This window comes from Rhinoderma darwinii, chromosome 11 (genome assembly GCF_050947455.1).
Source record: "Rhinoderma darwinii isolate aRhiDar2 chromosome 11, aRhiDar2.hap1, whole genome shotgun sequence".
NCBI classification, from domain to species: Eukaryota; Metazoa; Chordata; class Amphibia; order Anura; family Rhinodermatidae; genus Rhinoderma; species Rhinoderma darwinii.
The window spans coordinates 20,823,625-20,851,164 of NC_134697.1; the positions used below are offsets into that span (position 1 = coordinate 20,823,625).

At 39.8% G+C, this 27,540-nt stretch overlaps 2 protein-coding genes across 2 annotated transcripts in view; one reads left to right on the forward strand and one right to left on the reverse strand.

The window, feature by feature from the left end:
* DOCK1 (dedicator of cytokinesis 1) overlaps nucleotides 1-27,540 on the forward strand; it is a 362,037-nt gene that overhangs the window by 125,423 nt on the left and 209,074 nt on the right. The window contains exons 24-27 of the mRNA XM_075843124.1: nucleotides 4,669-4,739; nucleotides 5,865-5,971; nucleotides 9,536-9,663; nucleotides 12,603-12,698. Coding sequence (XP_075699239.1) covers nucleotides 4,669-4,739; nucleotides 5,865-5,971; nucleotides 9,536-9,663; nucleotides 12,603-12,698 — 402 coding nt within the window. The remainder of the gene's footprint in view (nucleotides 1-4,668; nucleotides 4,740-5,864; nucleotides 5,972-9,535; nucleotides 9,664-12,602; nucleotides 12,699-27,540) is intronic.
* Nucleotides 18,322-27,540, reverse strand: part of INSYN2A (inhibitory synaptic factor 2A) — a 54,859-nt gene continuing 45,640 nt past the window's right edge. Inside the window, exon 4 of the mRNA XM_075843125.1 lies at nucleotides 18,322-23,191. Coding sequence (XP_075699240.1) covers nucleotides 23,008-23,191 — 184 coding nt within the window. The 3' untranslated portion in view covers nucleotides 18,322-23,007. The remainder of the gene's footprint in view (nucleotides 23,192-27,540) is intronic.

The window sequence follows — 27,540 nt, forward strand, 5'->3', positions numbered from 1 at the left end:
CCAGTGATGTCTGTGGTGCAAACCACGTGCTTGTACATAGGCAAACCGTAATTGAGTATATAAAACAGAAGCCTATTGACCCTCAAAGGGATTGTCTCATTTTAGACATTCATGACAAATCACTGAGATATGTCCTCAATGTCCGGTCGATGTGGATCTGACTTCTGTGACCCCCACAGATTGCTAGTGCCACGTTGTCTGCTTCGCTTTGGCTTTTTTCAAAGGCTGCAATGTTGGTCGTTGACAGAACATACGGCTAGTAAAGCCAACAGGAGATGAAGTGACACGTTGATTTCTTTGTGCAGCTGTGACATCTTTATAGTGATCGGCAGGGATCGCAGTGGTTACATCTGTACCGATCCGTCTGTCTTTTAATGAGAAATCCCCAATTTTTCCCGTCCCACGGCTGCATAAAAATCAATGTATTTCTATGGGGCTGTTCACAAAGGCGTTTTTTTAACAGAACGTGTGACCGGCCCGTAAAAAAGTAGGACATGTCCTATTTTTGCCCGTTCTCACGAATCCCTCAATAGACTCAAGTCTGAGGCATCTGTGAAAACGGGTCCCGCACGGATGCAGACCGGTCGTGAAAAAATGGCAGTTTTTCCCGTTCTATTTGACACACGTTTGTGTGAGTAAGGCCTAACGCTTGGGCAAGAAGCAAATAATTAAGCATAGATATGGAGGGGTGCTGTCGACAGGTTGGAGTATATCTGACTCTTACCCATGGTGGAGATATGTGTATTTCTAATTTTTTCCAGGAGGGCTGTTTTTTTTTTGGGCAAATATCTGGACCAAATGTATCCAATTTAAAGGGGGGCTTATCAAGGCGCGCGCTTTCCTTTAAGGCAGCCATCTTAAATGAGACTTCTCAAATCCAGATGGAAATTTTGCAGTAAAATTTAGAACATTTTTCTCTTTGGAAATGAATCTATGAAGAAAAAAGAGAATCCCTTTTATATGACAACGGTTTTTTTCAGTTCTATTTAATAAATTAATTCCAGTGGTATTTCCAAGGGAACAGGTCTGACCGCAAATGATCCAAGCATGTAAAAAAAACTAAGGCGTGTAAGCAGGAGTGACCTCTTCAGCCATCTACGTGACCTTGAGGAGTTCGTTTAGCGCTTTCCATTCATTTAGTATATTGATCTTTCACCTCTCTGGGGGACGTCATCTGGTTTCTCACCATTTCTAATAGTAAACATAAAAAATGCAATCTTTCCGTAGCTGTAATTCCTCATTTGTTGAAATCCCAGTATAGCAGAAAGGCGAAATTCCTACGCTAAGTGTTACACGCTCCATGTTCTGCTAACGACGTCTGATTAAAGTCCTATATTGATTATAAGATATAATTAAAATATCTGACACTTCAGCTGCATGTAACGTTCACAGTTCTGATTAATGTGTAGAGAAGAACATCTCACCATGACACTGCCTAGTCGGTTGCTAATGCATACGTTTTAATAACCCTCACCGACAGATGTAGCAGAGTTGAATGTGTCATTTAAATCTTTGGTGTAGCGTGGTGTGATAACCACTCGTATCGGGTGATAACTGTGGATTTAACTGCGTGAGTTTTACAGCAACTTATATTCTGCCCATGTACAGGGCATTATTAGTGACCGCCATTGTGGGGGTTTTCCTGAAAAAAACCAGTGATGGTCTGACCTTATGATTGCCGTCAATGTGACTCGCAACAAAGGGGCCCTGGCACCACAGCTCTCTAATGTTTATCCTGGCACAGCGGTAGATCTGGAGATCCTGGTGCTGCAGCTCAGCACCATTTAATATTAGGTCATGAATGTTTTTTTTTATCCTAGGTTCCCACTGCGTTTTTGTCCTCTTTGGCACGTACAGCTCCTGATATATACGTTAAACGGAGGTTGTGACAATGAGGTCCGTTTTACGGATACATCGTGGGCTTTTTCATGACTTATCCATTAAACGGCCACCATTATAGCCTATGGGTGACGGTTGCCGCTATTAGGCATCCATTTAGCATATCTACTGGCCATAGACTACAATGGCATCCGTTTAACAGATATATCATAAATAGCCATTGAACAGCCCATGACTTACACGTTAAGCCGATGCCTGTGAGGGATTCCGTACATTGGCATCCGTCACCCATAGGCTAATATGGCATTTTTTTAATGGATATGTTTTCATACAGGATGGTCTACTACGCTATTCATACTTCATTTTTTGCAGCATACTGACATACACAGGCCAGACAGAGGCCAAAAGGACACTCTTTTGGCCGCTGTTTGACTAATGCACCCCTATGTATATGTTTAGTGTGTACAGTGGGAGTTTCTCCGACGTACGTGCTAAACGTAAGAGAAAAAAAACAGTGTGAACCCAACCGAAGTCTGAGAAATCCCAGTTAAGGGTAGGTGCATGCTAGTCAGAATCTACACAGCGTATCTTCCCCGGTAGCCGCAGGATATTCCGTCTAATAAAAAAAAATGCACCAAAATGTGTAGCCCGGCCTTTTGTGATGACGCTGTAGTCCATGTGACCGCTTCAGCATTTGATTGGCTTCAGCAGTCACATGGGATGAAACTTCATCCCATAAGGCCGTGCTGCGCTCAGAAGAAAGGATTATGTCGCTAGGACTACTGCACGGGGTAAGTATGATCTGTATTTGTTATCTTCAAAATATATTTTTTCGCATTTTTTTTTTCCATTTGCAATTTTTGCACCGGAATCGCAGCATTTCCGCCGCAAAAGCCGCAACACATGGCACTTTGTTGCGGGTTGTAACACCCCATCGAATTCAATGGGGAAAAACAGCAACAGAAGAGCAGCGTTTCCGCTGCATTCATTGACCTACTGAGGATTAAAAAAAACGCTGGTCAATGTCTAAACTTTTTTTTTACTGTGTTTTTTTTCTGCTGTGTGGGGAGGACGTTTGTTCAAATCTAACCCACACTGTAATCCGTTGCGGAAAATCCGCAGTGTTTACGCTGTGTATGTCCAAACCCTATGGGAGTTATCCAAGACAAGTTCAGCTTTATGGACCATCATTTAGAAAGGTCATCTCTAAACCTGTCAGCTGCGTTTTTAGGCTATACGGATGTCCTAGAGGGATCCCCTCCTGCTTTGGGGAGCCCTGCATGACCATCTATCACATTATTATATTACATTTCCTCTATTCCATTATTGGCTGTGCTTCCATCAGCAGGTCTGCGTTTAGGTAATTTCCTGTCCTGATGATACAACCCTATTAATTACCCTTTGCTGCACTTGTTAGTTGGCAGGTGAACGCAGTAACGCTTCAGTTAATCTCTGCCCAGACAGAGAGGTTTAGAAAAAGTCCATGTGACCTATAAAAAAAAAAAAAGTTTCCATTTTCTTATTTTCAGGCCGCACACTATATTCTACATATTTGTACATTGCGGTTCCAGGTCTCGTCTGTTTATAGAGCTACAACTCATTGTGTTGGATGTTTCAGTGACGGTCATTTCATCATCTGCTCCTCAGTCTCTGCTTCCCACTGATATTTTTATCACCATCCAGAACCTCTTACAGAACCTGCCGTTAATCTATGTCACATTTTGACCTCTTTACGCTCTAATTTCCTGTACGTTATAGTTATATACAGTTTCAGGTCTTATATACAGATTTATTTTCGTTACATCAGTACCACAGCGGCGACTTTAAAATCCGGATTGTCTATATTGTACTGCGGAGTTTAGTTTGCAGCTGATTATTATTATTATTTTATTACTTTTACCTTCTGGATTTTATTTACTACTCCAGCTTGCACCCCTGTAATACTTTGAGAGATTTAACACAGGATTGTAGATTGTATTCTCTGTTATTGTACTGTAACGGCTCAACCACACGTAGCGGGATCTCCCAGCATTATGAAAATCGTAGCAAAATACGCACCGTTTTCCGCAGTAAAAAAAGCTGGAAATGGTTCGTGTTTAAGTCTATTTGCAACGGAATTGCCGCAGAAATTTTCTGCAGCATTTCCGTTACATGTTTGTTGTACTCTATATGTGTATGGTGCTTTTTTATGTTCTATTTATGTGATGGTTTTTTTGTTTGTTTTTTTGCTCTCGTCTAATGTTTGTTTGTGGGTTTATTCCTTTTTGTACTTTTGTGTTAATTTTTAATGACAAAATAGTAATCTGCACTTCAGGCACAAAAAAATGTGGTACGTGCCTTGGGTATAATAGATTTCATAACGCATACGAGATCTAGATCTTCATCCTTTAGTATTATGCGGGGCCATTGCAATAACATTTGTTTAAATGACTCCCGTGAGGGTTTACCAGGCAGATATTGGCGCTGCAATGAATTTTTCTGCGTCCTTCAAAAAGGCTTCCTGTTTCATCTATGATATAAGATGTTACCCCCGAGGGGAGACCGACAGAGATCATGAATAGTTTTATTATTGTGCAACTTGCACCGGCTCCTTAATCCTCCCCGCAGTTCTCAGGTCTTTCTTTAGAGAGAAAAAGTTGCTCCAAATTTTAAATAAGTTTTTTTGTTTTGCTTTTTCTTTGTCCTGTTTCTGTACACAGTCAGCCTTTTCTATACAATGTGCTCTAGGTACACAGCACCTCTGTATTCTCTTATATATATATATAAGTAATGTCGGTGCATATAAAAGTTTGCCTTGTAATATAATTCTAACATCTTGTGGTTTTCCAGGGTGCTGCACTGAAATACTTGCCAACCATTGTGAATGATGTCAAACTTGTATTTGATCCTAAGGAGTTAAGGTAAATTTCCGTCCCAACCACCACTATATCCTCTGGTCCTTTATACACGTGCTGAATTTCAGATATGTTTGTTAAATGTTTATTTCTATCCTATAAAGTGATGGCATACCCCCAGTATATACCATCACTTTAAGATTAGTGATCCCCCACCGATCCTGAAAATAAATGGGACCACAGCGCCAACAGGCTCTGGTAAGCCTGGGGACTTTATTAGGACCTGGCTGCCGTGACAACCCATAGGCTTTCAGAGGAAGACCCCTGCCCCTCTGTAAAAGCACCTAGGTGCTGTGGTCCGCATTAGCCAGAGTGGTTAAATGGCCGGGATGGTAGTTAACTCCAATGCTGGCCATTGCAGCAGGGTATCCGCTGTATGTTACAGCTGACATCCGCTGCGGATGGTGCAGGCTCGGGAGCTACCGCTACATCCCACCAGCTGCGTAAATGTACGGCAATGTGCGAGAAGGGGTTAAGCTTGTAAACTATTCGCAGTGGTTACATCAGGCAGCCGAAATGTTTTCATTTTACCCTGTGCAAATGCTGGATATTTGTAGCTTTTATATGGAAAAAAAAAAAGAGGTTCTTCCACTATAACGATATATTAATAAGACATTAATCATTCACAAAGCACTTACCCGTGAGAAAAAAAATCACCCCAAAAAAAATCCTTGTCTTCCTCCTCTGTCAAGTTGGTATAAAATGTATTCTGCTTAGTTCGATTTATTTCTGGCAAAGCTGGATGACAACCATTCAGTAGTAAGGAAAACTGGGTAACAATCCCTATAGGAGCTGTAATGGTAGCCATGTTAGTGGTCACCCAGCTTTTTCTAGAAATTGCAAAATTGCTCATTTTTATGACTTCAAGGGATTGTTCAGGTTTAGAAAAAATATTACTTTTTTTCCCAAATAAAGCGCCACACCTGTCCAAGGGTTGTGGGTGGTATTGCAGCTCAGTACCCTACTCGGCTGAAATATCAGACACAACCCATGGAGAGATGTGGCGCGGTTTTTTAAAAAAAAATAAAAATTGAAAGCTGCCATTTTTCTCTAATCCTGAATCATTCCTTTAATAGTTCCTAATTTCATGCCTGTGTGTTTGTACTCGAGACTTAACTTTCCTTTCCACAGCAAACTATTTACAGACTTCATCATGAATGTGCCAAGAGATCGTCTCGTGCGGCAGAAGCTCTACTGCCTTATCGAGATCGTGCACAGCGACCTGTTCAGTCAGCTCGGTAAGAAGGGAACTGTCCGCGTCAATGCTTTCTTATGTGCGGTGATATTCATTTATCTCAAGGAAAGCCACAATATACACTATTGTAATATTCTTTATTGAACGAGTAATGTCACTGACAAGTAGCTTCAAGGTCACTTCATGTTGACTCACAAACACGGGGCTGCGGCAGTACAATAGCATTTCTATAACTTTCCGGTTTTAAGTTACACATTTATATTTATGTTTTTATGTGCTATATATACGGTCGTCGTTTCTGCTGTTTTCTATTACACCGCGCTGCTAGGAAAGAATTCCTCATATACATTCGTACCGATAAATATCTTCTATTATGGGTATTAACCCTTGTTGCAGATACATTACCTTCTAGATGATTAAGTTTAGGTTAGAAATGAAAGTAGTGATCTGCCTCACTCCCTGAAGTCACAGCCTTATGATTTTATTTCCCTTTGTGTGTGTACATCTAGATATATATGTGTTTGTATGTAGCGCCATTATATTACGCAGCACTGTATACAGATTGTCATCACTCACATAAGTGCGTGTGGAGCTCACAATCTAATTGCCCCATCTCACACCTGTACTCGGGGCAATTTTACAGCATGCCAATAGGGTTACATTAAAGGGAATGTGACGCTAGAAAAAAAATATTTTTTTTTTAGTTAAACAATTAGTGTGTGGGTGATTAAACATTGTTCTAATTTTTTTAATTTTTTTCCACGAGTCAGGAAATATTATTAATTCGATTCTAATTTATAATATTTCCCAGTGCTGGTCACTAGATGGAGCAATTCCCAAAATTGCAGCATTGCATGTGGTAAAGCAACCACATTGCTTTATGCTGCAAAATTTGAGAAAACTCACTCGCTCTAGTGAGCTCTCAGAATCCCCCCTCCTTTATCCTGGCTAGTGCCGGGAGAAACGAGGGGATTGAACGGTCAAACCTCCTACACTGTGTGTCGCCATTTTTTGAGCTAACACAGTGTAGTAGGTTTACATACACTAGTAAACACACACTGAAACACGAACATACATAGAAATAACTTACCTGCTCCTGCCGCCGCCACTCCCTCCGGTCCGTCTGCTACCGCCGCTCCAAGTGCACAAGTCCGGAAGCCGCGACCGGAAGTAGTAATCTTACTGTCCGGCCGCGACTTCCGGTCTACAGGAAAATGGCGCCTGACGGCGCACAGTTCAACTTGGACTGTGTGGGAGCGGCGCATGCGCCGTTCCCACACAGACGGCGTACACCATAGTGGGTGGAACGGGCCCTGTTCGCATTCACTATGGGACTGTAGCTGCCGTATTCCATGTCTGTATGTGTCGTTAATCGACAAATACAGAAATGGGAAAAAAAATGGCAGCCCCCATAGGGAAGAAAAAGTGTAAAAATAAAAAAAAGTAAAACACAAACACACAAATAAATATAAAAGTTTTTAATAAAACCCTAAAATCAAACTGATGTAAAAAAAATATTTTCGTGACACTGTTCTTTTAATGTTCCTCTTCTTAAAGGTGTATTATGGTTTCAACAAATAAAGGTTGTTCTTTGCATAATGAAAAGTTATACAATTTGACAATATCATTTCTGTATGAATTCCTCGCCGTTTTTACGATCTCTGCTTGCTGTCATGCAATATGAACTTTAGGCTACATTCACATCACGTTGTGGGAACACATTTGGCGTATGTGATGGAAATGCTCCCCGGTGAGTATAGGAAAGCACAGCAGACTGCGCTTCTTTATACAGAGAGTCACCGCAAAAAGAATATCGCACTGTATATATTTTTTTCTTTTATTGTGGCCGACGTATGCCACTCTACATTGGTAGACTTCTGAGGTATACGTCAAGGAATACTCCCGATGTATACATTCGACAGATAGCCCCACCGTGATGTGAACAGAGCCTAAATTTTTTGCTTCCAAAGGATTCAAATCGGTCCTGGTCATTGGATAATCACACAGGTGCAGGACCTGTAACTATTTGGAGAATGTGGGTTCCCATCATGCCTAGAAAGTTAGCCGCTGTTTCCGTAACGCGCATAGAAGTGAATGGAGAGAGCCGCACACATTCGCCTCCCCATTCATTCTCCCTCTATCATATACCATAGAAAGACGGATATGTGCAGCTCCACCCTCTGGGACCTGCGCCTAATTAGAGAATGAGGGTTCCCTGACCCTCTGTCCTGCCTAGTGTTGAGGGGGCGGCTATTTCCATATCTTTCGTAGAACTGAATGGAAGGATCCACGCCGTTCTTTATCCACTTGAATGTGACGGCCCCTGTTCTTTAGAGGTGGGACCCTCACTGATCACACATTTTATGGCATAGCCTGAGAATTCAAATGTCTGATTTCAGAATACCCCTTTAATTAATTTTCCTAGTTTTGTAATTGTATGGGATCTCTGAACTGGAGCTTAGAGGAATCCATCAGTGGCTGCCATTGGCATTCAGTGCATGCTGTCTGGGCTGTTACATAGGAGTTTATCATTCACAAGTTCAGACCGTACATGAGCATCTCTTTTTATGGAGATTAATATTGTTCTCTCTCCCCATCTCTGCGGTGTTAATCACGCAGTATTAGCAGTAACAGATGCACAGCCATTTATGGCTGAAACTTATGTCATTATCGCTCAATCTCCTCCATAGGTAGCCGCTCAGCCCTCACTACATTATTATCTAATGTACATAATACATAGTTATCGAGAATGGCCAAATACATAATGTTCAGCGGTTGTTATAGATTTTGGGAATGAAAAAAAAAACAACTGGAATTGACTTAAAAAATAAATATTCGCTGCATTTTTCTTCTGTACATATTAAAAGCCATATGTCATCACAACAAACAGCTAATACCTTTTCTAACACAAAATCAATGGGATACATCATAACGTTTGGTTCCATACATTTTCAATCCAATAAAGTTATTAGTAGACATGGCTGTAACCTCTTCTGCCAGGTTGGAACTTATGGCTTCCTAACAACTAAAAGCTGCACTTACTCTTTTGAAGTAATGGAGCGAAGTTTTAGGTGAGGGAAATATATTTTATGCATCAATTCTGATCCTTCTATGAACAATCCCTTTTTGTTAGAAGAGTACTCCGACGGGAAGCTGATCACCAGGTTTCTTGCTGCTGGGACCCCGGAACTAATAGCTGTAAACTCTGTTGGGATGTGGAAGCAAGTGTTCTATTCTCCTGCAGCACCACCATAGGAGAAATAAAGCATTACACAGTTCCCATTATAATCAATGGGTTATCTGTGTAATGATGGACATGCTTGGTCCTCCAGACCAAGAAATGCTCTTTTTAGATGTTTTCCATTCTGGATAATAGATGAGGGTCATGAATAGGGAATGGGGGAGTATTACACAAAAAATATGGAGCAGGATGCAATTTCTGGTGCGAGACTAAAATTGTGCGGAATATGTTGGCTATAGAAATAGAGGACCACTAGTTCTCTGAGGACATGTACACTTACAATACTAATGAGATTTGTCTCTTTCATGGCTATCTAATCTCTGAAGATCCATTTCTCCTCGTTTTAATAATCTGCTTTTTCTTCAGAGTGCAGAGAAATCTTACTCCCAATGATGACTGATCAGCTGAAGCATCACTTGGAGAGACAGGAGGAACTTGAAGCCTGTTGCCAATTGCTCAGCAACATCCTGGAGGTGCTTTACAGAAAAGACGTGGTTAGTACTGGCAAAAGCTCTCACTATTATAAACCCACAAATTGTGTTATGCCTACTTCTATATGAGATTCACAATGCGCTTCCAAGTAGAGACACCGATTCACCTCAATATGTTTCCATTGAATGATTAGACTTAAAGCGAATGTCCATCCTCGAACACCATTTCTTTTTAAAATCTAAATAGGCCCAAAATTCTGGTTTTTTTTTTATATATCTTTGTACAGGCTAGAGCTCCATTTTCCTGATAAAGTGCTCCAAATCTCATACAGACTCCAAGTTAAAGAAGCGCTCCAATGAATTACTCTCCCCCCCCCCTGTTTTTTTTACATATGAAGAAGTGTAATGTTGTGTATTGACCTACCTGGTTCTCTATTTTAACCGTAGCCATTTACGTCCGAGTCCCACGTGATCTTCATTCTGACTCTGAATTTTACATCATCTGCTGTAGCGTAGGTCAGACACTCAATACAAGTATGAGACACATGGAGGCTCTCATAGACTTGCATTCTAACGTTGACTTCTGGAAAATTCACTGGAGTGCTTCTTTTAAATGAAAAAATTGTGGCTACCTTCAGCCACCACTAGAGGGAGCTTGGAAGCTAACTGCATACTGTTTTTACATTGAATTCAATAATAAAACCGTAATCTTCTCAGCTAGTGTAAAGTACACAGTGCAGTATTTTATCATTTAACTCATTAGTGACCAGCCTATTTTAGGCCCTAATGACCAAGCATTTTTTGTTCATTTTTCTAGTGTGTCATTCCAAGAGCTATAACTTTTTTATTTATTTTTTTTCGTCGACATAGCTGTATGAGGACATGTTTTTTTGCGGGATCAGTTGGACTTTTTAATGGCACCATTTAGGGGTGCATTTCATTTTTTGATTAACTTTTATTAACTTTTTTTTGGGGGGAAAAACCCCCTGAAATTTCACCATTCTATGCTTTTTAAATTCATGCCGTTCACGGGGCAGCATAAATAACAACATGTTATCTTTATTCTGTGGGTCGGTACGATTGCGATCACTTGCACAATAAAAACACTTTTGAACTAAAATGATTTGTTTTTGTATCGTCGCTTTCCAAGAGCCATAACTTTTTCTATTTTTCCATCAATGTAGTGATATGTGGGCTTGTTTTTTGTGGGATGAGACTTATTGATTTTTATTATGACTTTTTGGGGAGCAATGGTAACAAAAAGCAATTTCCACTATTGTTTTTTTGCAGTTTTTTTTAACCGCGTTCACCTTACGGTTTAAATGACATGTTAAAACTTTATTGCTTGTGTCGTTACGGTCGCGCCGATGCCATATATGTGTACTTTTATTTCTTTTTTACACTTTTACTAAATAAAACCACTTTTGTTTTTAACTTCTATCTTTATTAATAATTTTTATTTAACATCTATTACTTATTTTTTTAGTCCCACGAGGGGACTTCACTATGCAATCTTTAGATCGCAGATATGATGCTTTGGTATACTTATTATACCAGAGCATTACAGCCTGACGGTCTAAAACTGACAGGCAATGTATTAGGCCATGCATAATAGGCATATATTTGCAGGAAGAAAAAATTGGTAGACCATAAATGGCGCTGCTGGTAATAAAGGTAGAAATTTATTGTAAAAGGCAACGCGTTTCAACCTTTTGGCCTGATGAAGACGCTGGTTCAGTGTTGAAACGCGTAGTCTTTTACAATAAATTATTTATTTTTGTATTTCAAAACACTGGAACTGCTTCTACCTTAATTACCATCAGCGCCGTTTATGGTCCACCAATTTTTTCTTCCTGCAAATGCTTTACAGTGGTAACCACCTCCAGTTACCGGATGGGACCTGGCCGCAGCGGTCTAATGATAACTATTTCATTATAAGTCTACATCAGTGTTGTGCCTGTACTAGCACAACGCCAAGAGGTGAGCTCAATTGACTTTCCTTTGATTTATTCCATTACTTTTGGTGATCTGTACGATGTGGCGCCGTGCGTTTTTTGCTTTCTTCTCCAGCTAATAGGCATATAGCCAGGGCAGGCCTGGGGGCCTATATTAGTCCCCCGGCTGCCATGGCACCACATTGGAGGCCCACGATTTCGGGCCGCCGATGGGTAAGAGAGTGAGCTCCCTCCCTCTGTGAACAACTTAAATGTTGCAGTCGCTACGGACCACAGCATTTAAGGGCTTAAACGGCCGCGATCAAAGTAATCTTCTATCGCTACTGTTCGAGTTAAAGACAGGCTCCTGCTCCATCTATGAAAGGGATTTGGAGCTCTGTATCAGAAAAATAGTGATCTGACCGCTGTAAAGATACGATAAATGAGCACCAAATGTTGGACCTAAAATTGACAAATTTAGATTTAGCAGTTTTAGTCGTCTGATTTTATTCACTTTTGGTCCTCCTGTTCTCTTTATAGAGGTGCGACCCCTTGGAAGGCATTTTTTTGTTTTTGTGGAACAGGAATATATGAATGAATATTCTGTAATGTACAAATACATGGAGAGAAAAACATTTTTGCTTTAAAAAAAAAAATCCACACAATTCTACATGTTCTCAATAGAATTATTTTTCCACTTCATTTCATTACTTATTATTTTGGCTATTGATGCCATGGTATGGAGAAATGGAGACAAGTTGCCATTGCAAAAGGATACTGCCATTTATTTCAGTTTTAGAAAGTCAATTTAAAGCTTATAGCTTAAGTCAAAACATATTCAGATCATAAATATATTACAAGATTATAAAAATAGAATAAAATGCACGTTGTAAAGACTTGTTTAAGCTACGCGAGTTCAGGTTTGTAAATCTGCCTTTCCAATTTATCGCCACCAAGCATTGTGTGCCTATTAGTTATTCTGTTTTGAGATGATTTATAAAATGTATTTCAGCATCTTTATATAACCGAAAACAAATATCTTATTATTTCAATATTTTTCTTGTACAGGGACCAACACAGCGACATGTTCAAATAATAATGGAGAAACTTCTGAGGACTGTGAACAGAACAGTTATATCCATGGGACGGGATTCTGAGCTCATAGTAAGTGAAAAAAAAAATCAAATGGATTCCAAAAATATTTAGGGCGAATCGTGACACGGTCCCGTCGCGGCCAACCACCACGCCAGCACCATGTTCGGAGCGGCTGTCAACTAGTCTCTTTATGGCCATGCGTTATTTGCAGGTAAGACGGCCTTTTATGTGCAAAAATTGAGCGGCTATTAATTAATACACCCTTTATGGCCGCACGATTTTGCAGGTAAAGGGCCGATATACCCGCAATAACGTGTGGCCGTTATCAGGCTAGTTGACAGCCACGCCAAACATGCTGCAGGTGCAGTTGTTGGCTGCGTCACGACCGTGTCAGGACCGCTCTGCTTGGACTTGCCCTCATTTTTTTGCTTTTGTAATCTGTCCATTTTCTGTTTGTCTTTTGTTTTTATAGTTACCGTTTTGTTTATTGAAATAATTCTAACTTGATTGTTAAAGGGGTTGTCCAAACCTTGACATTTATTAGTAATTCATAGGACGGTGAAAAACCCCCCTTACAGGGAATCAATCACTGGGACAGACCCCTCTAACAGATTCTTGGAGAAAAACAAGCTAGTACGATCTCCTGCCTCTGCTGAGCGACTCCCTCTAAGCCCCTGTTCAGGACATTGAAAGCATGCGTGGCTGTTGAAATTGAGTGCCCCATATGGCTGATTGGCCGAGCGGCATCACATAACCTTACATACTAAAGTGCCTTGTATGCCGCCATATGGTCCCGACTGAATTTGCACGGGGGGATCACAGTATTACAGCAGCCCCAACAGGCTGACTAGTTTTCTGTCAGATGGTTAATGGGGTTTTTTCCTGGTAACTGCTAAATAGATTGAAATCTTTTTTCCTTTCTTTTTAGGGGTACATTCTGCTTAGATCCCACATTGTGAAAAATAGGCCGTGGAACCAGTCTCAAAATCCACAGCAAAATGTTTTATGTGCAGATTTTTATGCAGATTTAGCTGTGGATTTCACCCATTGCATTGCAATAGATATGGCAAGCTGTGAATGTGAAAATTTGTAGCATGCATAGAATCCGCTGCAGATTTTTTACTAAGTGTATAAATGGGGTTTAAGAAGATTTCAGCAGCTGATATTCCACAACAATTATGTAATATGTGAACTCCGCCTAAAAGGAGTTTTTTGCACTAGAGACTGAGATTTTTTGCTGAATGACCGTGCTATCCTCAGAATGTGCAGTCCCGCTGTCAAATTTAGAGCAAGGACAGAAGTAGTGTAAGGATTCCCGTTTCTCGTACTGTTAGCAGTGGTGCGGCGGTAGTGTGCTTTAGGGCCAAGTACCACGCAGCAAAACTGAACACGGTCTTACTACAGGAACTCGCTGAATTTGGCTGCTCTTCTTGTACAGGTAATACACATGGCACGGCCGAAAACTGCTGCAAACCACGTGTGGTTTTGTGCTCGGCACACTACTACCAAAAGGCCCCGACTTGTGGGCTGTTGTTAAGGCTGTGTTCATATCTGCGTCAGAGCTTCCATTTGGAGTCTCTCACAGATCTGGTCAAAAATGTTTATTTTTCTTGGTAAGACAATGGACAACATGACAGAAACCCAATAAAGTCATAGGGTTCCATCGGGTACAATTGGTATCTGTCATGTGACGATCCGGTGATTTAGTTTTTATTGTTTCTCTGTTCCTTTGACAGAACAGCGAAAAAAAAAAGCGTAGCGGTGAACACAGCCTAAGGCCTCATGCACACGACCGCTTTCAGTCTGATATACGGACTGCATGTCGGCTGCATTTCCAGGACTGAACACCGTTATGTATGACGCTAGGTCTCCCTGCCTCCCCGCGGGAATACTGTCCCGTACTGAAATCTGTATGGGACTGCATGAGGCCTAAAAGTGTCATTGTCTCATCATGACAGTGTTGCTTTGTATTAATCTATCCTTTATGTGTGTAGTTTATTTTATTTCAAAGGAGTAAAGGCCCATTTATACGAGCCAAATAATCCGGAACGAGCGTTCAAAAGAATGTTAATTCCTAATGATTTGCCCGTGTAAACAGAACAGCGATTGGTGCTCGTTTGTTGGCTGATCACATCGTTTATGCAGCCTATAAAATCATCGTAAGTGGGATGTGGTGTCGACAATGATGCAAACTGATGGGGGCCAAACAATCCTGTTAACGATCGCTCATCCCCATACCGTATAGCAAGGCCCTGTTAACGAGCGTCGATTGATGTGTTATATAGTTAATCGTGGCTCGTTATGAGCAGAAATTGGACTCTCTAAACCACCCTTAAATAGTTCTAAATATCCTCTGCTTCTCTTGCCTTTTGGATTCCATTTTCGTGTTCGCAAAGATTAAAAAAATAAAATAAAGATTTTATATATATATATATATATATATATATATATATATATAATCTCGCAAGTGGTAGCCAGGGACTTTCAAAAACGTAGAAAAATTTTTACGGTCTCTAATCCGTTTTATGGCAGCCCATTCTTACCACTTCTCTGATAGGACAGGACAATTCACAAGTTATTGATAAGAAAATATTATTCTAACATTTAATAATACGGTAATTGAGAGAATTATTTTTAATCTTTTAGCATTCCAGTGCCGCTGTTTTCGCAGTGTTACCTTCCATTCTCATATATTTCCAGAACATATTCTATTTTTTTTGTTGTCCGCCTTAAACATTGAACATTTGGTACATGTAATTATTGCTTATTGAATGAGACACATTTGAAAATCACAGAAAAAGGAGCGTGATAAACTGTATAAACTTTTGATAACTTTTCAGAATGTATTTTTGAACGGTTGACAACATTTCGTTGTAATGTTTTAATAGTTTGTACATTTAGGCGGCCGCGAACTGCGTTTGGGCATTTCGTTCAGCAGGATCCTAACGTAAGCCAAGACTGATGCAACTGTAAGCCTATGCAGCTGCATACGTCTGCTACTGATTCCATTTATTTTTTTGGCATTCAGTTGTATTGAAAAACCGTCAAATGCTTTTAAATACCGTTGTACGCCAACATGACATTAATTTGGCATATCCTTGAATAATGAGTCTATGGGCACATTAGACATACATTGGGAGAATTTCACAGCATGTATGGTAAACGTGATACTTGAACACGGTGTGGACTTAAAGAAGCTCTGTCACCAGATTTTGCAAGCCCTATCTGCTATTGCAGCAGATCGGCGCTGCAATGTAGATTACAGTAACGTTTTTATTTTTTAAAAAACGAGCATTTTTGGCCAAGTTATGACCATTTTTGTAGTTATGCAAATGAGGCTTGCAAAAGTCCAAGTGGGTGTGTTTAAAAGTAAAAGTCCAAGTGGGCGTGTATTATGTGCGTACATCGGGGCGTGTTTACTACTTTTACTAGCTGGGCGTTTTGATGAGAAGTATCATCCACTTCTCTTCAGAACGCCCAGCTTCTGACAGTGCAGATCTGTGACGTCACTCACAGGTCCTGCATCGTGTCGGACGAGCGAGGACACATCGGCACCACAGGCTACAGTTGATTCTGAAGCAGCATCAGCGTTTGCAGGTAAGTAGCTACATCGACTTACCTGCTAACGCCGATGCTGCTGCAGAATCATCTGTAGCCTCTGGTGCCGATGTGTCCTCGCTCGTCTGACACGATGCAGGACCTGTGAGTGACGTCACAGATCTGCACTGTCAGAAGCTGGGCGTTCTGAAGAGAAGTGGATGATACTTCTCGTCAGAGCGCCCAGCTAGTAAAAGTATTAAAAACGCCCCGATGTACGCACATAATACACGCCCACTTGGACTTTTACTTTTAAACACATGAGTATGAACAAAGGAACGGGGAGTGGGAAAAGTAGTGTGTTACATCAATGTTAAAAATAAAAAATACTTTATTGAATAATTATTAAAAACAATGTTAGATGAAAAATTTTTTTGACGTTGTGCCAAAGTCCCCTAGATTGGCACACTGAGACAATATTATGTCTAAATTAATTGCTTCGTTTTATTAAAGATATATGTGTCTAGCCTCCCCCTGTGTATGTGCGAGGAGGCTCTGCAATAGTCCCTGATCCAGAGATTAAAGTGTTAATTATTAGCAAATGGCTGTCCCCCTCAGTATCAATGACGAGACAGTCAACCTGCATATGACACTAAAGGTTCCTCCAACGGGCTGTAATTAAAGCCCTGCGGTGGAGAAATCCCTGCATCAATACAACCATATGGGTTGTATGTGCATGTGTCCCATGCAAGTAGACACGGCACAGCAGAGTTGAGACTGTTGCGTGCTAGCTAGTCCTCTATGTATAAGCTTGACATAGCAGAGCTGTAACTGCTCCGTGAGGACAACTCTGCAGGAGGAGTAACTGATCAGATAGTGTGCTCACACAGTGATCTCCAGTCCCACGTAACCATTAGTATTCTGCCTGTCAGGCAGTTGTATCACTAAATCGAGGTGTGTTTACTTTGTGCAGATAAGGCTGCCGAAGTCAGTCACATACACATGGGAAGGGTTGAGAGAAGGTGAGCCGCGATCAGCTGTTTGAGTGTATTCACAGCTCAAACATAGCTCGGCATAGCAGAGTTGTAACTGCTACGTGAGGGCAATTCTACAGGAAAGAGTGTGTTCTCTTTGTGCAGACTATGCTGCCAGAGTCAGTCACATACACATGAGAAGGGTAGAGAGTATGTTTGAGCTGTGAATACACTCAAACAGCTGATCGCGGCTCACCTTCTCTCAACCCTTCCCATGTGTATGTGACTGACTTCGGCAGCCTTATCTGCACAAAGTAAACACACCTCGATTTAGTGATACAACTGCCTGACAGGCAGAATACTAATGGTTACGTGGGACTGGAGATCACTGTGTGAGCACACTATCTGATCAGTTACTCCTCCTGCAGAGTTGTCCTCACGGAGCAGTTACAGCTCTGCTATGTCAAGCTTATACATAGAGGACTAGCTAGCACGCAACAGTCTCAACTCTGCTGTGCCGTGTCTACTTGCATGGGACACATGCACATACAACCCATATGGTTGTATTGATGCAGGGATTTCTCCACCGCAGGGCTTTAATTACAGCCCGTTGGAGGAACCTTTAGTGTCATATGCAGGTTGACTGTCTCGTCATTGATACTGAGGGGGACAGCCATTTGCTAATAATTAACACTTTAATCTCTGGATCAGGGACTATTACAGAGCCTCCTCGCACATACACAGGGGGAGGCTAGACACATATATCTTTAATAAAACGAAGCAATTAATTTAGACATAATATTGTCTCAGTGTGCCAATCTAGGGGACTTTGGCACAACGTCAAAAAATTTTTTCATCTAACATTGTTTTTAATAATTATTCAATAAAGTATTTTTTATTTTTAACATTGATGTAACACACTACTTTTCCCACTCCCCGTTCCTTTGTTCATATATCGATAATTGGTGGTGTACACCTAGTGTGAATTACTCCAACATATTATATATAAAATTGTAAGAGGGTAATACCTATCTAAATATATTACTTTTAAACACACCCACTAGGACTTTTGCAAGCCTCATTTGCATAACTACAAAAATGGTCATAACTTGGCCAAAAATGCTTGTTTTTTAAAAATAAAAACGTTACTGTAATCTACATCGCAGCGCCTATCTGCTGCAATAGGAGATAGGGGTTGCAAAATCTGGTGACAGAGCCTCTTTAACTTAGGGCCTGTGCACATCACGTTTTGGCCCTACGTTTAACACATACGCCGAGTAAAGTTCACAACGTATACATTAAAGGTAGGTTGTGCTGGATGCCTTAACAGTGGCTTCCGTCACCATAGAGTTTTATGGTGTGTGTTTAACATATACCTCATGAAAAGCTATTGAAAAAGACCATGACAGTGGCATACGTCACCCGTAGGCTCCAATGTGTAAAAAAAAAGGATAAGCTTTGTTGCGGGCTGGAATTTCATAGTTTACTGCACTATTCCATCCTCCAATAAAAAGTATACTGATGTATACCAGCCCGACGGAGGCCAAAAGGATACACTCCGCCTGACTAATGGAGCTCTATGAACATGTTTAGTGTGTATGCCGGGAGCTTTCTTAACGCACACACTAAAAGTATGGCAAAAATGTTCACAGGCCCTCAGTAAAATGTGTAGATATAGGCGAAAATTGTATTAAATAAGGGAACGAAATTTGAAGAATATTAAGATAGCCAAATTAATGTGCACAGGTAGGGGTGGATTTTTTTTTCTTTTTTTTTTATAAAGGTCAATAACGTTTGTTCGCCTATTTAAAAAAAAAAAATATTACGTGTTCTAATTTTCCTACAGAACAGTAATAATTATTTGATCGTGTATAATGATCTTTTGGCATCAATCCTTTGTGCAGGTTTAATAAATTTTATTTTTTTTAACCCCTACCCCTTCTTTACGCTATACAAACTTAGGTCTGGTGTAATAAGATTGTTCGTATTGCTTATTGGTGTGTTTTTTGTATTTTTTACTGTGTAAGAGTAAGGCGACAGGGTGCGCTATTGACCATGTTTGGCGCGGCTGTGAAATTGCTCGTTAATGGCTGTGTGGTGTTGTGGATAAAACGTTTGTTTACCTGCAAAATAGTGTGAGCATAACGGGTGTATTCATTAGTGGCCACACGATTTTGCAGGAAAACAGCCGCGCCACCCTGGGTTCCGGCACAGCTATTGGCTGCGATGCGTTCGCGTCAATTCTGCTCCGTGAGGCCTTACCTTGATACCCTGTGCAGCTAGTAATGGAGATGTTGCTTTGTAAATATATATTTTATATTTAAATATCTGTCTATATATTTCTTAAGGATACACAAAACCTAATAAGATAAATGGAGCAGAAGCAGCTGAAATATAATTGATTACAATACTTATGTATTTGAGCACGGTTCATTCTTGAAAAAGTGTAATCCACTTTTTTGGATCTATTTATAGCAGCGTTTTATTTAATATAGTGTTCTATTCATTTCATCATAAGGTGTGGAGAAAACTTTATTTGGGGATTTAAAAACATAGTTTTACTTGTGCAGTATAAACAAATGTATCTTATAATAAATAATAAAAAATACAGTAATATTTTTTTTTTCTCCCGCCCAGCAAACAAAACAATTGCGCTTCCTTCTTGGCTTATAACCGCTACTCCTTTCACACAGACTATATTATACACAAAAATAATTTGTTATATTTTTTTTATGTACATTTTTGTAGCCCTATTAAGCGAGTCTGACAAGTGGTGTTCATGATAATGCATCAATTTAGCTGGGCATGAATACATATTTTGTACAGTATTAACGAAAAACATACAATCCATATACTTGCTTCACATTATCACATAGTGATAGAGAATAAAGCACCTTTTCCTGAATTTACCAGTCCCCTGTGATAAAAAAAAATTAATAAAAATAAATTAATCTGCAATGCATTTTCTTTCTCAGGCTTGAAATATTGAACTTCCATTATATGCATTTCTTTCACGCTATTATTACATAAATGTTACTTGTTTTACATTGAAAAAATAAATTGGGGTGTGTTTTAGTAGCCACCAAATCCGGTATGACAAATGTCTCCTAAAAATTTTTTTTTAATTAAACCACCATGATGGATTTCTCTAGTAACCAGAAACGGTTAAATAATTTCTATTTCTCCCTCACTACGGAACAGCTAGTTTACAGCAGACTGTTCCATATAATCCCTGTTTTCACTTAAAGGAACACGAAACCTAAAAATGCATCATAAAAGTAAAATTGCCTCATTTTATCAGTCTGCCGATTTTTCAGCAGTCGTCGGAAACAGACAGTCTTCCAGAAAACTTGCAGATAAAACAAGTGTTAATTTCCTCCTGATCTCTTCCATTTTCAGCTGCCAGACAAATGAGGGACAGGTTTAGGTAAAGGGCAGAGTTTTAACAGAGTTTTAACATTTATGGTTTCCTATTGGGTGTGGATTTTTACTGCAGCCAGTTGTCTTAAAGAGGACCTAACACTAATTTGATTATTAAATAAATTGTTAGCCAAAAAAAACACAAATCTTTAACGAATAATACAAAAAAATGTAATTACCTATAAAAAAAAAAAAAAGGCTTAATACGGCGCTCGCCTTTTATGTAAGTGAGGCTGCTCTGCAGTGGGCGCCAGGCAACATTAGAGGATATTACCGTCATTCCTAGTGTCCCTATGTCACTCTCCCACATTCCCTGTCACCATTGAACAAAAACCTGCATTAAAATTACTGGCAGTTGCTCAAAAAGAAAATCAAGAGTGGGCGCTGTTGTACGGAACCGCGAGGACTAAAGGAAATTAAAGTAAAATGAAGTGATATGGACATGGCATTATCCATCTTAGTTTTATTAAGTAGGGATGCCCTTATTATTTTGATATTTCTTAACCTCTGACAGGTGCTCTTAAAGTTCATAGTAAATATATGTTGGCCATAAGTAACTGTTATTTCTCCTGACCCATAAACCTATGCATGCTTTGCTCAGCCCAACATGCATATTTATTTCAATGGTGAGAGGAGAATAAGCTACTGCCAGACCCCTCTAGCAGTGTCCTTATCTCTTCTGGGAACAAAGGATCGGGCATGTTGAAATCCAACATTCCCAAAATCTGCGGGTCTGCCGAGATTCGTCTAATGTGCATGGACACCTTTACAGCCAGATACAGAGTTGTACCAAGGAGACAGGGAGAAATGACGGATCCTCTATGACACGTATAGAAGCATTCTTCGTTTTCAGAAGACTAAATAGGAGGAGGTATTGCTGGAATTTTGTAAAACAAAACATTTTGTGAATTTTTTTTTATATTTCGTGTTCCTTAAATAGACTTTGAAAATGAAGTTAGTGTTGTTTAGAAACTTTCGGACACCTTTTATATGTCATGTGGCTTTTGACACCAATAATTTTGCAATCTAAGTAATTCTTCAACAATATAAATGTTATTTTACACCTCTAAGCATATAGGGTAAATTGAAAAAAAATATATAAATATATATATATTTTTCCCCCCTCCAGAAGGGCTGTGTTCTACTCTAATCTGGATAAGATTTCTGTTTCAAAATAAGGGTTTATAGATACAATCAATTATTACGATTGAAAAGATCTGTTATGTAGTGAAACAATCCGCCATTTATTTACTTCATTACTGAAATAGTCAAATTAATCTTAATTGTGTCATTTTAAAATTACCTAGAAAATATCAATATACACTTTTTATTTTGATTAAACAGACATTGAATAATAAATGTAAATACCACTTATCTAAATTTATACCATTTTATTGAAAAAGTTGTAGATCTCGGACCTATTATTATAAATAAGCATAATGCCAAGTTAAGGGGGGAAAAAAAATAAGTCTTGGCTTCTGTTACAATGGTATGGCATTTAATACTTCGAAAACATTATAATGTTGAGACCCGACAGTATTCCAACATTAGTTGTGAAACCTTAGCCAGAACTGTATTGTTCTTGTTTTTTTTATTTATTTTTTTATTTTAATTTTTATGCTTCTTTTAGGTTTTTGGGTACGAAAACATTAGAAATTAGGTCTAAGAAAACATAGCGTCCCATATCCTTGACCCTGTCAACGAACAATGAGATTAAAGGCATGTTCTGACTTTGGGATATGCCTGGCTGCTCTAACTTGAGCATTTTAAATGTCTTTTCTGTAATATTAAAGTGAGCGTGAAAATGATAGGAAAGAAAAATCTCTGTAGCATGGGACGGCAAATACTCATAATTAGTCACATCTTTGAGATTTTCATTGGTCTCCGACCATTTGAAAATTTGTGCTTTCTCCAGATTTTTGATGTGCTGAAAATTGCACTCATCCCCTGCTTGTATTTTGCAATAAAATCTTACATGAAAGACACCCCCCCCCCCCTCAATTTTTATTTTATTATTTTAAATGTAAGGCTATAAACTTTCTTCAGATTTGTGTTTTAAACATAAACCTCTAAAACCAAACCAAAATTATAGCCATTGTTTTTTTGTATGCTGAACCAAAATAAGAAAAAAAAAAAATTCCACATTTCCTGTTTCTGTTCTTCACATTTGGCAATTCAAATTTTAATCCAGATTTTACATCCCGCATCGTGAACTGCTAGTAAAAGTTGGCATGTTGTGATTTTTTTTTGATTTTTTTTATACCTTGCTTCTGCAAGTGAGTTGCAAGTATAAAGGCCTTTTTGGTACACACAGTAGATATCTGCATACTGACCAAACATATGCTCCTTGATAACATCACGTTAACAAGATCCCCTTTGTTAATGGACTATTGTATTTTCTTAGATACGCCTATGAAGGCCAGAGGCTCGTGTTTCAGCAGCTTTAGCTATAGGAACCAGAGTTTCCATCTTCCATGCTTTTTCGATTCTGTTTTGGATTTTTGCTTGGGAGTTGATGTATAACTCTCTGCAGTGTAAGGCAAAGGTGCAACCTGAGTTTCCTCAATGGGATGGAGTTTCTTCAAAACTGGTTGTAGTTTGTCTTCTTGCTGCTTAAAATCCAGTTCCACACTGAAATATTGAATAGATAAAATTACATTTAAATAAGTAAGCAAACCATAAAATCTCTTCTATTATTCAGTACAAACATAAGTGAAAAGGCTCCTAATTATCGGGAAAACGCTCGTTCACAAAACGCTCGTTCACAAAACGCTCGTTCACAATAATTGCCCTGTGTAAACAGGGCAACGATCAGCTGATGAACGAGCAAACGCTCGTTCATCTGCTGATTGTATCGTTTTAAATGCCAAAAATATTATCTTTGCCTGCAGCACATGTTCCTATGTAAATTGGGATGCGCTGCCGACATGATAGAAATGTATGGGGACTGCGATCAGAGTCACGATCGCTCGCCCCCATACATAGCTCCTTGTGAAAGGAGCAAACGAGTGCCGATCAACGAGCTTTCTCGTTGATCGGCGCTAGTTTACACGGCCCACGTCGGCCCGTGTAAAAGTACCCTTAGACGTGTTTAACTGGTCATTATTATAAATTTAACCCAGAAGATAACGAAACAAAAACGACACTTGTAACAGCTGCAATTAACAAGGTAGAAACAAGGGGATCGATTACGTTATTTTTTTGGGGGGATGTATTTTAACTCATTAACAGCCACCCACACGTGTTTTTAAGGCGGCTATTGAGGGGCTTTAATTTAATTGTAGTTGCACAGGGAAACCTGATATTATTCAAAGACTAGACATCAAGACTGTGTCACACGCCTCTTAATAAATTTGTCACATCTTCAGCTGTCCGTGCAACACTGAATGAAATCTACACAAGCCAGGAGCTGGCATAGATTTCCGCTAAAGTAAATGCATTGGGCTGCGAGTAACCACAACCCTTCCGAGAGCGGGAGAAATTGCCCAAAAGTTGCATTTTTTTAAAACTTTTGGCCCGTTTGCTTAATTTCTTTGCAATAAAACTGGCGTAGAAACGCTATTGACTGTCCCCTCTAGGTGTATAAAAAAATAGTAAAAATATAAAGGTATATCTGTCGCGCAAAAATCACGTTGTTAACTATTTAACCAGCAGAAGCAGAAAAATCGCAAAAATGTGTCTGATCAAGAAGTAGAAAAATATGTGCAGTATTAAGGGGCTAAAACTGTATCGCTGCACAATATGTATCTTCTCTCTCCCTCCTCACAATCTGACCGCACAGAGGGAGGAGAGAAAACTTTCCCTGTGATCACTATAATTGGCTTCTTTCTGGTGATTACGTCATGGGGACTTTAACCACTCCGGGACCGATGATGGTGCCTGGACCATCTTAAGCCCGCCATCGCCTGGAGAATTGGGACTGTAAATATACAAATACTTACAAGCTGTAGGGGTTAATAAGTTATTTTCACACTTCATATAATTTGACAATTTTTTGTGCCTAATGCGATCAAGAACATGTGTTGTGTCTATACAAAACTAACTACAATTTACGAATATACAACTCCTTCCCAGCACGCCATTACATTACAGAATTCTTAGAAAAATAGACTGGTATAGCTACAACATTTATTTCTCAACCAGGGTCCGGGTCGACCTGAAGCAGTAGTCCGGACCCCACAGGCCTACTGTCATAGATTCATTGGAGGACGTCTCCCCCAATGCTTCCTATGACGGCAGGCCTGCTGACATCCGTGGCAGAACTACCACTGCCTGGCAAACAAGGTCCTGGGCAGCGTCAGGCTGTTGTGTGCGGCGGCGCAGTATAAAGGACCGTATATATGGTATGTTATTACATGACTGATTTTGCTTTCCGTTTAGAGTCTTCTGCCTTGTATAAAACAAGCAAAGACAATTAATACTGTTTGGCTACTTTCGAAAATCTGAAAAATGTAAGTTGGTTTTGCCAGCAGAATTAGTTTTCTCTGAAAATAGGCCCTACCTGTAGACTCTGCATGAAAACTGAGACGTGTCCTCTGTAGAATCTTTTAAAGAACACAAACTTTTTTTTTTTAAATTTCTTTAGCAAATTCAGAGTGAGTGTTTCTTTAAATAATTCACGGCTTTGCTGCGTGCATGGACCCTGTACGGCACATGGTTTCTTGTGTGTGCTGTGCCCTTGTCAGACACCATATTCTTCTCTGGAAGACAATACCTCCGTAGTACCGCGTGCAATGGAGCATGCAATGTCAATTTTTTTTTTCTGTTACGTATTCACACGAAATCCATGGGAAAAACCTCTGTGTGCCTCTGAATTAAATTAATATCACACAGTGGTACAGTATGGGCTTATAGCAGTTTATGGGCTCTGCATTATCCGGATCCGTAATGCAGCCAAAAATCTAAATTATAGTAGTTTATTACATAATTAGTCAGAAGTCAGGTATTTTATAACGCTGGACATGTAGAAATGGCGGGCACTTTACAACAAATTATCAAACCGTAGGGGTGCGATACGGGAAACAATAGTAGTAGGCAACAAGAGACACACCTGACAAGTGTGCACACCCATATTATATAAGAGACAATAATTTTTAGTGTATTATAAGAAAACAATACTTCTGACAAACCGTTACAAATGTTTAAAAAATATATATCATAAGTCATAGTCTATAATGTGTCACTTTTATAGCGACAACCTAAAATATTGGAAAAAACAGACAGAAATTGATGCAAAATCCAAATTGCTGATGTAACACCCTCACTGTTGAACTACTTGACCACAAATGTGGTGAGAAAGATAAAATGCTGAAAAAAATGTAAGTGTCTAATGATAAATGCATCAAGACCTAAACTTATGAAGCATAAAATCAACTACAAATATAAAGTGCAAAGTGCTATCTGTATAAGCCCAAGTAGAACTGTAAATATGAAGTGAACATATAATGTTCCCCATATATCTCTGACGCGAGGCTGCAACGTATTCCACCTAATAGGTATACAGTGTGATACCTCACCAAAACCCCCAGGCATTGCGCTACCTGAAGCTCTAGAAAGTTCCTCATGTTAATATCTGTATATGGACAGTGATGTCAAGAGCTTTCAGCACCGGAGTCCCCGACTAGAGTGTCAGAAGCGTTCTGTCCTGGGGTTCCTGCATTGGGGAAGCTCCTGATGTTACTGTCCATATATGAACAGTGATGTCAGAAGCTTTCAATACCGGAGTCCCTGACCAGAGTGTCGAAATCACTCTGACCAGGTACTCCGGCCCTGGGGAAGCTCCTGACATCACTATCCATATATGGACAGTGACGTTAGGAGTTTTGGGATGCTAGAGAACCTGCCAGAGCATTGGAAATGCTCTTGCCAGAATTGGAGAGCCCCCGATGTCACTGTCCAAAGATAGCATCCAGGGACTCTGGTTGTAAAAGTCTTGCGATCGCGGGTGATCGGGCGGGTGGGCAGGGCAGCCCCAGTCGAGCTAATGGAAACACGTCGAACGCTGAAAGCTTTCCTGATGTGCACGTTAAGCATTTGGCTAAAACGCAGTGTGAGAGTGGCCTTATCCAGCAGCATCTGTCCGCTCTCTAAAACTTTTAATGCAGTTTTAGAAAGCACAAAGTCATGTTGGAAACATACACATTTTCTTTGACATTTAATACCCAATAATTGCTGCACATGGTACTGATCTTTCCCTTAAAGTAAGATCAAAAGCACAGCGCTCTGCCTGCCACTGCTAAACTTTCTGATAAAAGGCAAAACTTGAAAAGTAGACACTCTCCATATTTAAATGTTCTAGTCAAACATATTTTGACGCATCTGGTAGAGAAGGCAGAAAACCAAATAGCTTCATAAAATTTCTATTCTCTAAAACTGACCTGCATTCTCCGCACACGCCATCAGATTTCAGAGCTTTTGGGATGGCTGCTTAATCTGTGTTCAATCTAATTTGTGTCTTCCTTCAACATTTACACCAGGGATGTCAATTAAGGAGACAATCGAGATGGATAGAAATAAGTGTAAGAACTCCGGCTGAATAAATACACAGTCTACACTACAAACCGTTAGGGAACGTCCACACGTAGCCGATGAAATAAGTTTTACATCCGGATTTTAGCTGTGGATTAACTACAGATTTCACCCTATAAATTGAAGCGTTGAAAATCCGCATCATGGCCTCCATTCCGCGCTGATTTTTTTCCGCTACATGTTTTTAAAAACCCTATCCACATGTATTGTACTTTGCTTCGGGTTTACCAGCAGAATATGCAGCGAAAATCCGCTGTGTCTTGACTTGACCTAAGGCAGACTGGCATAATCCCTCATTGTTTGTTGACCACAGTGTTTCCCTCAGCTGGGACCCCCAAAAACAAGCTGCAATTCATTGAGTAACCTAAGAACAAGTGTTCAATTTCCCTGAAGCACCACTATAGGACAAATTTAAGTCCCCTCCCCTGTGGATGACCCAACACATCGACTAT